At 34.8% G+C, this 17,304-nt stretch overlaps 1 protein-coding gene across 3 annotated transcripts in view; it reads right to left on the reverse strand.

Moving 5' to 3' along the window:
• The window catches only part of MCPH1 (microcephalin 1), a 130,562-nt gene that overhangs the window by 94,922 nt on the left and 18,336 nt on the right, over window positions 1-17,304 (reverse strand). For all 3 annotated transcript variants that reach the window (XM_080584553.1, XM_080584555.1, XM_080584554.1), the window contains one exon: window positions 13,222-13,334. In XM_080584553.1, coding sequence (XP_080440679.1) covers window positions 13,222-13,334 — 113 coding nt within the window. The remainder of the gene's footprint in view (window positions 1-13,221; window positions 13,335-17,304) is intronic.

The raw sequence follows: 17,304 nt of genomic DNA on the forward strand, positions 1-17,304 counted from the left end.
AAGGGAAACCTCTTCATCACATCTGGTATCAAAGCATCCAGCAGCAGAAAAAAAAAGAATGGAATTTTTAATCATTAAAAAAAAAAAAGTGAGGGATTTCCAGTCTAGCATGCTACAGAGGAAAAAAAAAAAAAAAAAGGTTAGTATTTGTCTTCTGCCTTTTCTTTCTCTTGATCAGATGGAAACGAAACAGCAGCTGAACTTTGACAAAGAAACCCTGTAACTTACAATGATTCTGGTTTCTTCCAAAAGACTGGCAGAAACTGGCTGAGATGCTGAAGAAGCAAGATTATATTTATTTTAAAGTATAATTCTAATATACTATATTTTATGTATTTATATTATAATTTATAATATTATTTACTTATACTATTACTAGTATACTAATATACTCACAAATCACGCCTAATGAATGAAAATTAACCAAATAATAGTATAACAAGGTATACTCAAAGATTACAGCAATCCTTAAAACAGACACCTTAAAAAGTATCCTCCCAACAGATTCCCCCTAGCTTATGTGCAAAGAGTGTTTGCCCCGTACATTTTAAATAAGAATTTTATGAGTTAGAATTAAAGAAGTCAGAAGAAAAAGAGGTATCCTTCAGTTGTCAGTAATAAATATGAAAGTCTTTAGCATGCACAAAGGTAGGACAGAACATTAATTTTAGCAGTATTGGAGACACGCATAACTGAACATAAGATGATTATCAAAACATAACATGGTCAACAACATAATCCTGTAAGAGGAGGTTCTGAAATCATGGCTAAGACCTATGTAACTATGAATGCAATTATGTGACTAGGTAAGCTATGTAACTACATAAACATGCACAAGTATGTATACATAAGCATTTTAATTTTGTAGAAAAAGTTTGATTGACTTTTGTATAATAATTTCAAAACAACTCTGCCTAATTTTCAAAATCAATCTATGGATTTAATATTATTTCTCTAGACATCTACCACTCCATAAGAAATAATCATTCCCGTTTCTAATCCCAACCCAATATATTACCACGACCACAAGATGTAAGCTCCCAATGTCCCTGCTAAAGAATTCAGAGCTTCAGACCTTCAATTACATTTCTCAATCAGAGATAGAGGAAAAAAACAATACAGTATTGCAACAATACAGAAATATAGCATTATAGTAACAATATTAGTATTAAACTTCCAATCATAATGATATAAGTCCCAGAACTGAGTTTAAACACTGAAATTTCATGAACAAGTAAGGGTTCTTGTGGTAGAAGGACTGCAGTATTGGGCATGGTACAGAACATGTTAGGATATATGATTGAAGTCAGAGGTGGGGCCACAATTTACAGTAGTCTTAACACATGCTGTTGTATTTACTTTATGGGATTCTGGAATACAACACAAGGCACAAAACATGGCTTCAAAACAAGATTTTACTCTTCTCCAATCCTTCTGGGCTGAAAACCTCATCTATGTCAAATATGCATGCTTCAGTGTAGGTATGCTTCAGCATGACCATAATGTTCTCCTTCAGTATTTGAAGCCAAGCCTCACTACCATCTGAATGAAGCTCTTTGGCTAGAGCTCTGGAGTTAAATCCACACCAAACAACTGCACTAGGTTCTTGGAGCCCTTGTATAGTACCAGCTCCAAAGTGAGATCACACAATCACAGAATTGTAGGGGTTGGAAGGGACCTCAAGAGATCATCGGGTCCAACCCCCCTGCCAAAGCAGGTTCCCTAGAGGAAAAGAAGGTTCCTTAGAGATCCTGATGTGCTTGTTCAGAACATGCACAAAAATACCTGTCCTCAGAGCTTTTAATAAGTGAAACATCACGGAAACATTACTAATCAGATCATTGATATTGCCAAAGTTGTGTTAAAAGAGTTTCTATAAACCAAGGCAAGAGCACTTTGATATGCTACAGCTGCTTTTTCAGCTTCAGGGCAGAGATGCTTGTTAACAGTTCCTTAAAACCTTATCTCAGGGAAGTGAGAATACTGTGTCCACACAAACTGGGAAACCTGCAGCTTGTCCTGGCACTACCCTGAAAAGTCTGCTTTTGAATCATAGCTTTTATGCTACACCATGAATTAAACAAGATGGTATAGTGAATATTCTGGTATAGTGAATTGAATGTTTTGTCAGTGCACCTCAATGCAATTCAAAGACTCAAGAATGCAGAAAAAAATGTATACAGAAGGTAGAAATTGGAATAAATTTAATTCCTTCCAAACTATTATTTCATCTTCATCTAGAACTACATATTTCTGCAGGTTAGAGGTCATTTTCTAAGCAGACAACATTTTGTTTTATTGCTTCAATAAGACAAGCAGTACTCTTTAATACAGTTACCAAACAGAAAACTTCGCCAAACTATGTTTTAATTTTTAGTTGTACATTTTTCAAATTAATTGCTTTTTCCCCTCCCTTGCTATGCAATTTTTCTTCTATGTTATTTGTGTCTGTTTTATTTTACATTTTGCTTTTATTGCAAAATGTTTTTTGAGTTAGCATTGTCTTTTCTGACTAGCAAAAAGACATCTGGTGAGCATCATTATGAGTTCTAATGCACATTTGAAGAAGGATTATTATTAATAAAACATTGGAAAAGATGGTATTAAGTTAACAAGCCCTTTTTATTTATCATTAGTCTCTGAATCTAGAGAAATTGCATATCTGTACTCTAAATCAGAACATATTTCTTTCTGAATTATTTTTTAGGTCTGGAATGCTGGCTGTATTATGAAATATAAACCTATAGAACAGTTACATGCTTCAGCTCTCCTTTACATGTTTCTTAGGAATACAGTTGCATCAAGCATTTCCTTTTAGGATCTGCCAACAAGATTTTTCCAAGTCCCCTTAAATATGAAGCATGGACCTCAAAGAAAGCAGTATTTGTTAATCATTCTGATACATAAAACCCAATGTGATACTTCCTGCATGTTAACTGACTTACACCACAAAAGAGGCAGCCAACCTCAAAACGTGTTTTCTTGCTTTTAAGTTTAAGCAGGTGCTTCTTGGAGCTACAGGACAGTAAGAGAAAACCCCTGTTTTGTGCAACCTGCTTCTCAAAAAAGTGAATTCAAATTTTGTTTCTTTAAGAATGTCATGAGATGCTTGCCATAAATGGCAAATGGACATTAAATATGTGTTTTCCTGGCCAATTCTTAAGAAGAAAGTGCATTCAAGGTAAGAATTTGCTTGATAGGATTAGTTTTACATTTGTGACTGTTACAAGTAACTCCAGCCTAAGTAAAATAGATCTCGTTTTGTCTCTGGGTCAAGGATCCAGACATCTTTTTTTTGTTTTTTTTTTTTTTTTCCAAGAAAGGATATCAAGCAATAAATACCACTTGGTCTTATGCCTTAAAGTTGACAAGTTCTGAAAGAAAGGAGCTTCAGCATACTCTCAAACTCAGCAGCATACTATGATGTGTTGGAAAGAAAAGACCTTCACCTTCAGGATTCAACAAAATACTTTCTTTGTGTGTGTGGTTTGGCCAATATGCTAGCAATAAAGGACTTTTTTTTTTTTTTTGAATGGGAGGCAGGGAGAAGAAGTGCATTCATATGCAAATAAAGTGCAAGGGAGAGTACAAGAGCATTATGCAATCTGGTTTGTACTCTTCCAAGCCCTTTTTATTTTGGCTATTGCAGCTCAGATGGTTCTGAAATAGGTTCAGAACTCCTAGACATGATCTCGATTTTTTAGAGCTGTATTCCAGGTGTCACATTCTTCAGTCCTACTAGTACATGAGCTAAAAACCAGAGCCACACGTAGCATGGGAATATTCAAGAATTAGGTTAATTTCACTCTGTTTTTATCTAGGAAGGTTGTAATGAGAGGATCCAAAACTTTAAACCTGCTTTTAGAAACACTCTCTATATTGTTCTACATTAATTTATTCTATTTGTGTAGCGGTGGCTCAGAGCTGAGAATAATTGGTAATTGTAGTGAATGATTTCTATTCAGTAGTTTTAAACAGCAATTATTCAAAGCTATAATTTACTTTCTGGCTGGCCTTCCTCCACTTATCAGTCCTTGATAATGATATTTTTCCAGTTTCCTCTAGCTGCAAACTGAGTTTCAACTGTAATCTCTTGACCAAAACCAAGACTTCTGCTTTTGTCTTAAAGAGATGTGAAAAATGCACCCATCCTAGCCAAATCAATAATACTATGGGGAAAGATGGAAAAAAAAAAAACCACCCACCACCACCATCAAAACAGGCTATAACAAAGCAGAAAAATAAAATGATGTGACAGGTGCCTGGGAATCAGGTTTCCCTCAATGCCAAAGATCAGAAAAAAATGAGAAAGCCTGTAATCACAGACATGGGAACCCCCAGAACTTCTGATGGCAAGATTAAGGATGGTCAGTAGCTTGAGACTTTTCAGACTAGTGCTGCCACTTTACAACTAATAGACATTTTCAGTTTTCTACATGCATCCATAACAGCTAACACCCATATTTAAAACAAAACAAAATAAAAACCAAGCAAGCAAGCAAACAAAACCCTGGGGCACACAGAGTTCTGCAGCAAGGGAGAGATATCACAGCAATTCAAGGGACAATTCTGCATTTCAAGGAGCAGGTTCATTTGACTATGATCACAAGCAAAGGCGGTGGCTGACTTTTTCTGGTAGGACAGTCAAAGGGTAAGGGAATCATAGAATCATTTAGGTTGGAAAAGCCCTCCAAGATCATCAAGTCCAACCATTAACCTAGCACTGCCAAGTCTACCACTAAACCATGTCCCTAAGCACCATATCTACACATCCTCTGAATACCTCCAGGAGAGCAGAGAAGAGAAGAGCAGCATAACAAAGATGTTCCTTCCCACTCCTTTGACTGAAACAAAGTGGGAAGCCTAGATCTCTGAGCCAGAAATTTCATAGTCAATCAACATGACATGAAAAAAAGCCAACAAGCAAGATTAGCTTTTCTGTAGCGGTTCCCAGAAAGCACAAACAGGAGTGATTCCCATTCTGATGGGAAGCCCAAGTTTTTCCAACAGGTAAAAGTTAAGGTTTGGCTCCCTGCTTGGCATTGCTCAGGAAAAGCAGCAGCCCAGTTCTCAAATGTCTTTTACTAGTAAAGTTTGGCCTCTAGACCATATAGCATGAAACATGAGAAAACACGGAGAGGCAGAGACTGCAAATGGGACAGACATGAAGTTCAAGAAGTGGATGCTAAAATGAGGAAAAACAATCTAAGCTAAAATGTAGCTAACAGAAAATTAAAATAATGGTGAAAGAAGGAAACCAAAGAAATTACAAGGCAGAAGAAAGAGAAATATGAGGCAAAACAGTGTTAAAGAGAAAACTCATACATCCAAGCAGAAATATTTTAAAGACTACACTAAAGCATAAATATATTTGATCATTAGCAGCAAATAATTTCCAATGTGTACTCACTTTTCCAAATGATCTGTGAGAAAGTCAGGCACAGTTAATTTTCTTCTGTTGAAATTTTTAAGCACCCCAAAGGCACCCCTTTAAGATTCACAAAAATAGTTTGTGCCCTTCTGTGAACAATTTCAACAAAAATTTAAGCAAGGTGTAAAAGTGAATCTGTTTCATCTGTTCTGACATTAAAGCTGCTTATGCTTTCATAACTGGATCTGATGAAGTGAACAATTTCTTCAGACACTTGAATTACGACTGACTAAAAGAACTTCATAAAGCTTCAGCTGTGCCCTAACTGAGATTAAAAAACAAATTCCAAAGGCAGTGGGCAACAACAGAACAGCTTCGGTGAAAATCATGGTGTGATTTGTAAGCCCTCTTCAGCCATCTGTTAGAAACCTTCTAGCCACCAAGGCACAAAGAAAACCAGTCCCATTGCAGTTGGGATGTAGGGATGGAACTATTTATTATTACAGTGAACGGCCGCTGATTTCAGCATTTCTGATTCTACTAGCACAAAGTACATCTATTAAGGAGTAATGTGGTGCAAGGTTTTTTCTATTTCTAACTGATTGCATATAAATATTATTATACCATGCAGACTTCTTTGTGAGCTCATTCTTAGTTCTACAAAGATGACACCAGTAATCCATGTATAGCTTAATTTTGATGAAGAAAAGAATGGTAGTATTTGTTAATCCACTAAAAAAATACTGAAAATATGTAAAATGCGGATGAAATGGGAGTTTAGGAAGTATTTTGTTCAGATTGTTTTATGATAATTTTCAGTTCCATCAACTAAAGCATTTCCAGCCTATACAGTTATACCAGATACCAGTAAGTTTATTCAGGATATTCATTTTTCCAAGAGTTAAGTTTACTAAAAAAAAAAAAAAAAGAATATCTAATTGGTTGCTTTTCCTCCCTGTACCAAGAAGGAAATCTTTGGCTCAATCTTTGCCAAATCAGCTGCAGTCCAGTGTGTTGTTTGGTTTTCTGGCATGACTGTTATGACCTCAGTGTTAAATGTAACAGTATACTCCAAAACCAGAAAAGACCCGCGATTTATCAGTAACTAGAGTTAAGTCACACCAAGCACACACATCTTCAGCAGTGAGGTATGCATGTCTCTAGTACTGAAGCAGAGAGTGTGCGGTCTCGTTACTTACGCAAAGCTTATGCGCTGTTTCCCTCATGATCTGAGTGAGAAAAGGAGTTCTGTTTCTTGCACCTAAGCCTCCCTTCCACCAACAAATTCAAGAATGCCATAGACGTATTTCAAACAACTCGGGACTCTAGGATTTTCTTCTCAATGAGTACCCCTATTTTTTTCCTCTTTTGTTCTAGAGGAGGCTCTAGAACAATTTCCTAGTTGCCTAAGAGTATGTTCTGACTTTATGTAAGGCTTTATTAATATTCTCTGGTCCAAAAATCATCATACCCATCAATCGTCTGAATGGAAGAAACACAAAGAAGTTTTTTCCCCTTATTTCTTAAAGTTCTGAAAAGGATCCAATACACAAATCTGTTGACACGAAAGAACGTTAGTGAGAACTTTGTATAAGAACTTGGGTGAATTCAGCTCTTGGATATTAATCACCATGATTGCTGAGATGATAAATTGCAAAGTCAACCATGACCTATATCACTGTCTTGGTACATGTTTCCAGTGTTTCAAACAGCAAAACCTACAACCCACAGCAGCTGCAAGTGTCCCTGTGGGAACAGGAAACATTCTAAACTCGGGTTGAGATGAGTTTGAACCTTTCGCCATAGAAAGGGAGTGACTTAAAAATACACTTTTTTTTTTCTTCAAATTAAGAAGTAGATCGTAAGATTTCAGCAGGTAGACCAGAAAAGCTAGCATGAAACCTGTCATAAAGAGGATGATTTCTAAGGGCACAAGGCCTTAATTATAAGATCAGGCCACCAGGTTCATCTACAGATTTTCCTGGAGGGAATGGTAGTGTCCCTAAATGGTGATATGAAGCAGTTGCCATCAGGACATGGCACAAAGCACTCACACTCTAGGGTGCAGCAGCAGATGCCTGCAGTACAGCTTCTGTTCTGGAAGCCCTCAGCTAAATGTGGGAGATCTGTGGGGATCAAATTCACTAGACAGACAAAGCACAGAACCAGAACTGCATTGCAAAGGTTGGATGGGAGTATTCATGACATTAAACATATAAATGAGACATACAAAACATTCTCAAATCATGGGATACAAAGGTGCCCTTTACTGAGCTATCTCCTGGAAAGAAAAGTTTGAGCACTTCATCAGTAAGTGCTAAGTCACCATGGCAATATTTTGAAACTCTGGTTTTCCAGTTTTTCTGAGAATACTTTTTCAGCAGTTTTAGCCATCTCATATTATCCTTGCTGATACCTGTTTTAGTTTTACTTATAGATTGCTCTTATATCTTTCAGTATTTTAAAAACCATTAGGCCAATATGAAGTTCCTTTACTTATTTCTTTTCACTACTTAACCTTATACTAAGAGAAAGAAGTATCTTATCAAATGAGTATCTGCATATTCCACTTGTATGAAACAAATAATAACACTTATTGACATGATATTTTGCTCTCAAATGCTAATATTATTATAAAATCCAAATGTTTGAAACAAACTAACGATCACAGCTACATTTTGGATACAGCAACAGCAAAAGCTGTGTCTTACCAGTAAAAATAAACTTTCTTGTTGGATTATAAGTGTCCTGTTTCAGACACTCCAATGAAGCTAATTTTCTACAGGGATGTATAACATTAAATCCTTCTACTACTTTCAAAGTTGTCTCATAATGATGTCTGCTCAAAACCTTGTTTCCCACCTTCTTCATCTTTATGTTGAGTCAGCTCAACAACCACAGGTAAACAAAAATCAGCTATTCACTTGTCATCAGATAGAGTCGGTCAGGAACGTTCAGGATTACTTCATGAAACATTCTGGGATCAAATCAGATATGCATAAAGTCACACCAACAGACATTTGTTTGGTCAGTATCATCAAATTTTCCTGATGGTGTCACGCAAGCACTCATTACTGACAGCTATATTCACTCTTCTCATCTCTACAGCCCAAAACAATCAATTTGAGTAACTTTCAATGGGCAACTGTCCACTGTCCCCACTACATCAAGCATTTTCCTCAGACCAGAAGTGTGTAGATCCAGTTTCTTCACTGATAACTGTAAATGAGCTTTTGTATGCTTCCACCTTGTACAATTCACACTGGTTTAATATTCACTTAAATTACAACCTGAAGAAACGTTTCTAGTATCAGTGTTTAAAATATGTACCTATTTAAAGCAGCTTAAATCAAAGTTGTAAGGAAAACAAAGATATACAATCTGTTTAAGTCAGTTAAATGCATATTTTGAACATAGACATAAAGCTGCTTTCTTGAATTTCTGGCCAGATGCTTCACATTTTATAGTTGCAGATTTTTCAGGATGTTAAATTTGTTTCGCCGTGAATAAAATATTTCCAAAAAGAAGGATTTTGATAACAGGATCTAAAGATGGCCTGTTTCACACAATTTCTCTACAGCATGAGCCTAAATTCTTGTAAAAATTTTCCTTCTCTCAAAAATCTCCTAAGTTTCGTGTTAACAACTTTACCTTCACCCAAATCCAAGAACTACGGAAATGCAAGCCAAGATGTATCTGTTTACAAACAAAACTTAAAGGAATTCAGTTAAGTCCATGCTATCGTCTCTGACAAAATATGGTTTTAATTATCCCTCAAGACACCTTTTTTTTTTTTCCACTTGGTTAAAGAGCTTGTTCTACTCACTCAAAAGATGGGATTTTTAAGTCTTTTTTGGAGTGTAAATTTACTGCAATTGCATTTCTGGTGATGTGACACTGTTAGGTCCTTTCAAAGATAACTATAACTATCTCATATCCCTCTAAAAAAAATGAAAACTTTTTATTTGAAAAAAATCGGCAGTTAATTTGTTATGCGTAACGAATTGCTTTCTCCCATATGTTTAAACTGCAAAGTGTTTACATTTGTGACATATGTGACAAATGTTGTGACAAATGTAAACATCTTGTGACACTAAGCAACGAAATGAATACTTAACCCTTATACCAATGGATTAACACCACTGTAACAAATGTTTGAATATTTTTGGCTTTACAAGTATTTCACTTTTTCCTCTATATGCAAAGCACCAAAGAGCCATATATTTAATTACATGGAATCACTGAAAAATGCACCACAATATGTGAACGTTTTATTCTATCACTGCAATCCAGAATCATTAACTTAGATTTCTAGACCAGGGAAGCCACCTGCTGACATTCATAGGCATTAATCCACAGTGTCTATCCAACAACTCAGCATGACCTGCCCTCAGGTATGGGCTGCTGTATCTCAAAACTAGTAAGTTTTATAGGAACTACTCATAGACACCCCCCCCCCCCAACCCCCTCCTTTTTTTTAGATCTACCTTTAGAGATTTTGATGTATACATCACACCATTTTTCTTTTTTTTTTTTTTTAAATCAAAAAAGCTTTGTTGCTGATGCCATAAAAGATTCATGAAAGTCTTACCCATCTTCCCCCAACATGCCTACAGTTGCCGTTATAAACTGCTCTGTCTTCATGGCTTTTGTTAGTTTATAACACACCTTTAAATAACTGTGATTAGAAGTCTTCCACGTTAAGAGTACAATAAAGACATCTATATATATAGTATATATACATCTATATATATAGTATATATACAAAAGGAAATATGAGTTGTAATCTAAAATTGTGACATAAAAGTACTTAAAAGTCATTATAAATTTTGACTTCAGCTAAAAAACAAAAGAAACTCAACCTGCATAAGAGTTCAAGGAAAACAAATGCATAACACAATAGCATAGCAGACATATACAGAACCTACAGCTTTTGATTTATAATAGATTAAAGAAACTACAAATGACAAAGTGAAATAAACATGAAACTAAACAATGCAACATTTATGCCCTGCCTATTTCCCACAGATTTTTTTTTTTAATTTACTATCACACAGGAAACTCCAAATGCCTACTGAAACGCATTCACTGTAATGAATGAATTACAATTATAGTGCTAACTGTAGCATAGCACCGCAAAAAGTCTCAGGTTGGACATTGTCTACAAGTTGCACTCATCCAGAGAGCTCTTAAAGAGATTAGATTGCAAACTCTGTTTCTAGGAAAAAAAATAACTGCAATTTACATCGCTCTGCAAATTAAGAGACTTACAGCGTAGTAACAAATTTAACACACTACACTTCACAGTGGGTTCCCAGGACACCAGCAGCATGACCTCAAGCCTTATACTGGAACAACTTAGTACAACTGCATATACTCTGGAATTAATATATTGTAAAATATTAAGTGTTTTTTGTTTGTTTAAGACAGAAAAGGTCCAGAGATACACACACAATTCAATTCAACTATCATTCAATTAAAATAGCTAGGAAGCTACTTTTTTTTTTTTTTTGTACTTGTATTTTAAGATAAACTTTAAGAGTTATATAAACATCAGAAAATCCTTCATAATACTATGATTCAATAAAATCCCATTAAATATACATATTTGTGCTATTCCTCTCATATACTTTGTGCTTCAGGTGAAGGAAACAAACTCATATTTTCTAACAACATCATTTTCATCTTGTCAAACATGCAAAATATTGTAGTGTTTAAACTGCAGCCATTAAAAAAGTGTTTATATTTATTAAAAAAATTGCCCTGTTTATTTATTTATTTATTTTAAATCTTCATGAAAGCATTGCAACTGGTACCAGAAAAGCTTTGCAACTTAATTCTTTACAAAAATTTAGATACTTGGTCTAATTTAATCCAAAACAATATACAATTTAAGTTTCCTAGGGATCTCCAACACTGCCTTTACAAAGTTTGCACATATGTATGCATACAAATAATGGGTATGAGACCTTAAATAAATATATTACTTAAGAGATCTTAAATTTATAGAGATCTCAAATATTATTAAGAGATCTTTAACAAATATATTCATAAACATTTAATACATACTAACAGACAATTGCTGGAGGAAGAGAAAATAAGATGTAATTTTTTTTTTCAGTGCAACAGCCAATTGGCTAGTTAAACATCATAAAATCTTTTTGTACAGTTCTTATGTTTCAATTAAAAAAAGAACACTGTCTCAATATGAATTTGCACAAGCTGCAACGAGATACATTTAAAATTACAAAATCACATTCATAACATGACACAGAGCACATGCTATGTTACACACATTTGAATCAAATTTTATTATCACCTTGCTGAAATGGATGGATGTGAAAGAAGCTATCTCAAAACATTGAATATGAATTTTCTCCAGCTACTACTCCATTTCTTGTTACTGTTAAACACCTCAAAGAGTGTGCTTTACATCAGAGACAGTTTAGCAGACACCAAGGAGAAATATTTAAATATTCCACCTCTGTCTGTAAGGCCAAAGTTTGGTGCCTGCTTTGAAAAATAGGAATGATACTGCCTTTTGGTTTTCTTTGTTGTGTAAGGGTTATGTTGGGATCTTTTGTTAAGAGCAATAAAATCAAAACTAGCACTACTATATAATGTGTAATTACTCAGGAGAAGGAATGAGTACCAACGTATCTGACAAATCTCCAAGCACTGTTTCTGCAGATCGCCTTACAAAGAGCCGTTGACTGTGGATGTATAAATGTATATTTAGCAGCTTTAGTAAGATTCCTGTTACGGGAAATGAAACTGTTCTGGACAGGTGCTTTAGCTTAAAAAGTAAGCAGTCTGAAAACGTTTCTACTAGGACATAGATCTAGAGTGAATTTGCTATATACATTCTATATAATACAGTTATTAGATATACAAATAATATGTCTGTATATATTTAGGAAAAGAAGGTGAAGAGATAATTAAGAAAAGTTACAAGCAATAAGATGCACACAGGAAGTCAAATTGTAATTTTAACCCAGAGCAGATCACTGAGTCATGGAAAATAATATTCTATTTTGAAGCTGTTTAAAAGGTTGAACAGTCTGGTAATTATATCTGCTTGAAACTTTTACAGAAAGAAAGGCATTAAAAAACTTTGATCAAACTCTTCAAGACTCCACCAATAGCTACCACCGAAACACCTGATTTGTTTCATATCATTACATCAGACATCTTTCAGTGCTATAGGATTTCCCATTCTTGGATCAATTCAGTGCTTGTTTTAACTGTATGACTTGCTGCTACACTACTGATGAAAAGAGATTCTATTTATTTTCCTGTTGATCAGATCTACATGTAATTAGAACAAAACTTTTGCAAGGGAAAATGACCTAAAAAATATCCGGTGCTGACCCAGTCATCTCACTTCATTTGTTCCCATGCAAACTGAGTTCCAATCGTAAATTTAGCTTTACCCTGAATCTAGAAGCAACTATTGCATAAATCTTTCTTCTGCATATACATCCATTGGGGATGATCCACTATACATACATATATATACATACATATATAAAAACATAAAAGCTATTCCATTTAGTAACTTACCCAAAAATGATAGTTCAGGTTAGTTCAGAGACTTTTGAACTAAAAAAGCTGGCTTACTGACCTATACAATGTCATCTTGGCATGACTGCCACAAGTTTCCAGAAAGTTAAGTTCCAGGGTTATAGGCATCATATCTGAACACCACCCACATAACATTTCAAGGAAAGTAAGAGTCAGAAAAGTTAAAATGGATAGTGAATAAAGCATGCAAGTTCTATTTGCATGTACAAAGACACTTGGATTGTTCAAGGATGAACTTAACAAACGATATGACCAGTTAAACTGACCTTTTGGATTCTTCTAGTTTTTCTCACCCCCCCATTGTGCTTATTCTTTTGTTCATTAAAAACTTTGCAAGAGCCATCAGTAACATCACACTCTGAAGCTTCATTTTCATCACCTAGAAACAAAGCGTATTACAAATTTAGAAACTCAAAACGAAAATGTCACCCCTTATTTTATCATAGTACATAGGTAGAGCTAAGTACAATTAAAATAACTAAATTAATAGTTTGCACCAGTTATTTTTCCATTCTCTTTCAGTTATGGAAGAATGACACTCAAACATTTGACTCCATCTTTCAGTTCCTCATCTTCTGAATAAACTCCAAATTTCCAATATTTTGAATACTATATATTAACCTCAAATGGATAATCAGCTAAATAGTTTTTTATTTCAAATTTTGCAATTTGTGTATGAATACACAAAGAAATATATCAGAGTTTGAAGCACCATTTGCTACATTTTTCATTTCTTATTGAAACATGGGCACTTTCAGGACACATTGTGTTTATCTGAAATAACCTGAAGGTCTGAAACATGTTTTCAAACAACAGTTTGTAAGCAAATCTAGCGAGCTGTTAGTAGGTAAGGATTGCCTGCACATATAGTAGGCATATCAGTTATTTAGAAAAAGGCACCATTCATAAGAAGGTGCTCTACTGTGTCTACCAAAAAGCAGTATTTTTCATCACTTATTTTGTGAATTAACATATTTAATTCTTCAACACTGCCAGGATTACTTTTATAAATACTAAATAATAAACTTCTGGATTCATTTGAGAAATTAAACTTGCTGGCATAAGATGAAAAAACTTTTTTCCATCTTTTGATCAATGGAGTTTTAACTACTGAAGATTTAAGTAGATCATTTTCCCAAATTTAATTCAACTGAGTCTATTTTAGGACATTCATTATTTTTTCATTTCAAAGAAAGGATTAGATCAGTTAAAGAAAGTTTAATAAATAGTGATTGAAGTGGCCTAAATTCAGCTCATCCCAAATAAACTTCTGATTATTTTGGGGGAATAGTGAAAAGTACAATACATATTTACAAGTCTAACTGCATGTACAACCCACAATCACATTTTCCGTCTGTCAGCTACTTAAATTCTTAATCCTTGATAAAACAGAATACAAAAAAAAGACTACACAGCAAACGATAAACATTTTCTGTTACTGCTGATTTACTTTAAAATGCCAGCCTTTAAACTAAGTCAAAATGTCATCACTTTTTCATACTAAAGTTGCAAGTTTCACACCAGTTTACACAGCACCACAGTAATTTTTGTGTAATAAAAGAAAACCTGGCTTTCAGGTACAATTATTACATTAAACCGAGTATTTACAAAGTTGCATTTATCGAAGGGAGAATGAATCACTTAACTAAGTTGGCTTTGTTTGGCATTGCACTAAGGCTACGCATAAAATCACAGAATATCCCGAGTTGGAAGGGACCCATAAGGATCGAGTCCAACTCCTGGCACTGCACAGGTCTACCCAAAATTTTAGACCATGTGACTAAGCGCACAGTCCAAACGCTTCTTAAACTCCGACAGGCTTGGTGCAGTGACTACTTCACTGGGGAGCCTGTTCCAGTGTGCAACCACCTTCTCAGTGAAGAGGGAGTGTTGTTGTTGTTTTTTTGGGTGGAGGGGGAGGAAGGGAACAGTGTGAAATGGTGAAATACTCCTTCTGACTCTCTTGACCTGAATGCTCAATCACTTCAACTCTTGCCCCGCTTGGGATTAAAGCCCAAAGACCTGGACGCTTGGACCTCTTCCCCATTAGGGTTCACTCTCGCTGGTTTTCTGTGTTTACAGGACAGCAGGAATAGGAGACAAGGTCCATCCTCTCTTCTGATCACCAACTCAGGGACCTTACACAAGTAAGGACTATTCTTTGCAATCCAATTCCTATTTCCCCTCTCCTGACTATCAGGATTTCTCCAGCTTTTCCATCCTGTAGGTCTAAAGCTTCACTGTCTATTGCCTGTTTTTCTGCTGGTTCCTTCTATTTACAAAAGCAGATGCTCAGTCACAAGCTTTCATCCTTAGTAGCTTTTCCTAGGGTATTTCTGATGAAACAGAGAAGTTTTTGAAGCAATTCCATTCACTGTTATACCTAAATTTAGCCCAAATACTCAAGCAAACTCACGACGCTGTGATTAGGTCCTCCAAATCCTCATCCAAAATCATTGTTCATTGAGCTGGATCAAAATCAACCTTGAGAGCCCTCCAAAGCACTAATATGTTAATATTAGACTGGCTTTAAATTACAACTTAGGCTTCTCATCATTCATGATTATTTATCACCAGCGAGAAGTTTTGAACCAGAACTTTTTCTACAGAATTTCCATTTTCTTTGAGTCAAAGGAATCGAAGTAATGATTAGCTACCATGAGCTAGTTTTCGTTCAGTCAAATCATGCCTATTTAACATAAATTTTATCTATGGCATTCTACTTTGAGAATATCTTGAAGTGTCGCAGCAATTAAGCTATACCACATCTATTCTGTACTTATCCAGTTAGTCACCCTAATTTTTTCAGGGTGGGCAAATGTCAAGTTTTTGTTATTCAGAAGGCAATTTAAGTTTTCTGAAAGCTTATGTGCCCACCATATTCTTAGAGAGAATTGTATTGAAACAAATTTAACTAGTTTGTTACATACTCTAGGACAAAATGTCATCAGACTTTGTAAATTTGACATCAAAATAGTCCTCTACTTTGAAATATTTGCCCTTTTTGTATTAATAATTAGTTACAAATTAGTTCCTACTTTTAAAGTTGATCTTTTTCCAAAATTGAAAAAAAAGATGAAAGGCAGATGAAATCTAAGCAAGTTTTCAAATGTGAGTTCTTAAAGACAGACAGTATTTTAGCTGTATGCCCAACTTGGCATTCTGGACCTAGAACTTCAGGTAAAAACTCATTCATCTAAATTAAATTTGTTCATTTTGGCACCAAATAACGGAATGATATTCCTGATTCCCCATCTTTATCTTGAGCTACATCCATTACACTATAATTGATCTTAGTTTGTCTCTTAGCCAACTAAGATTGCTTCCCACATTCACTATCAATATCTAAAATTCAGTCAGCTAAGCCTTAATTCTTTTTTTGTTGAGATTGAAAAAAATTCTAAGTCCCAGTTCAACCTCTGATTGTAGGATGACTGAAAAAAAAAAAAAGCATAATCTTGCACTCCTTGCCCATTATTATTTATTGTGGTAGCTTTGAGATTAAGTCATAGCAGTTCATCAAATCTAAGTATTACTCTTCTAAACTGTATAGTTCAAATGTCAGCATCAGCCCTACTAAAAGTAAGCAGATGGAATGGATTACAAAGTAAACCAATTTACAATATGAATGACAAGGAAGATCTTAGACTTTCCTAGTAACGTAGATCGTTAATTTTCCCAAAAGATAGCATTATTACATGCCCATAAACTTATATTTATGATAGAGAAAAGCTAGCATTTTGCTTATCTTGTAACTCCTAGACATTTAGGTACTGACATGCAAAACCCAGAACTTACTGATTACAGAACACTGAAATTTGTCATGTATGGCTGCTGTAAATCGGAACTATAAAAAATTTTATTCAATCTCTAGAAACAAACTTGAGAAAGAAAAAGTGATTTAGAATAGGTGTCTTTTAATATTCTTATAACTCTTAATTAGTTTCACACCTTTTATCTGTGACAGTTCTCTACATGATTTATAACTTGGAGTAAGATGAAAATAAGTAGTTATGCCAGTGCTGTTCAGCAGAACAAATGGACAGCCTTAAATGTACTCTAAAAATGAACTTGAAGTTTGCTACAATATAGGCATTACCATTTTTCAGGTTAGCCCAGTTAGCCTATGTATTATATTTTTACTTGAAAATCAAAGGTTCCAAGTAGTCAATACAGAGAATACCTATCAAATCTTACTTCTTGTCATTAAAAACACTGTATAAGAGTGCCACTAACTTAAAAATGCAGTGTAAAACTAGGGAAGAACAATGTTAGATATTTAAATATATAGAGATAACCTCTAAACTATATATTTAAAACAATTCTTTAGCTTTTAAAAATAGTACACT

The sequence above is a fragment of the Anser brachyrhynchus genome (assembly GCF_964034855.1).
Source record: "Anser brachyrhynchus genome assembly, chromosome: 3".
In the NCBI taxonomy this organism is placed as follows: domain Eukaryota; kingdom Metazoa; phylum Chordata; class Aves; order Anseriformes; family Anatidae; genus Anser; species Anser brachyrhynchus.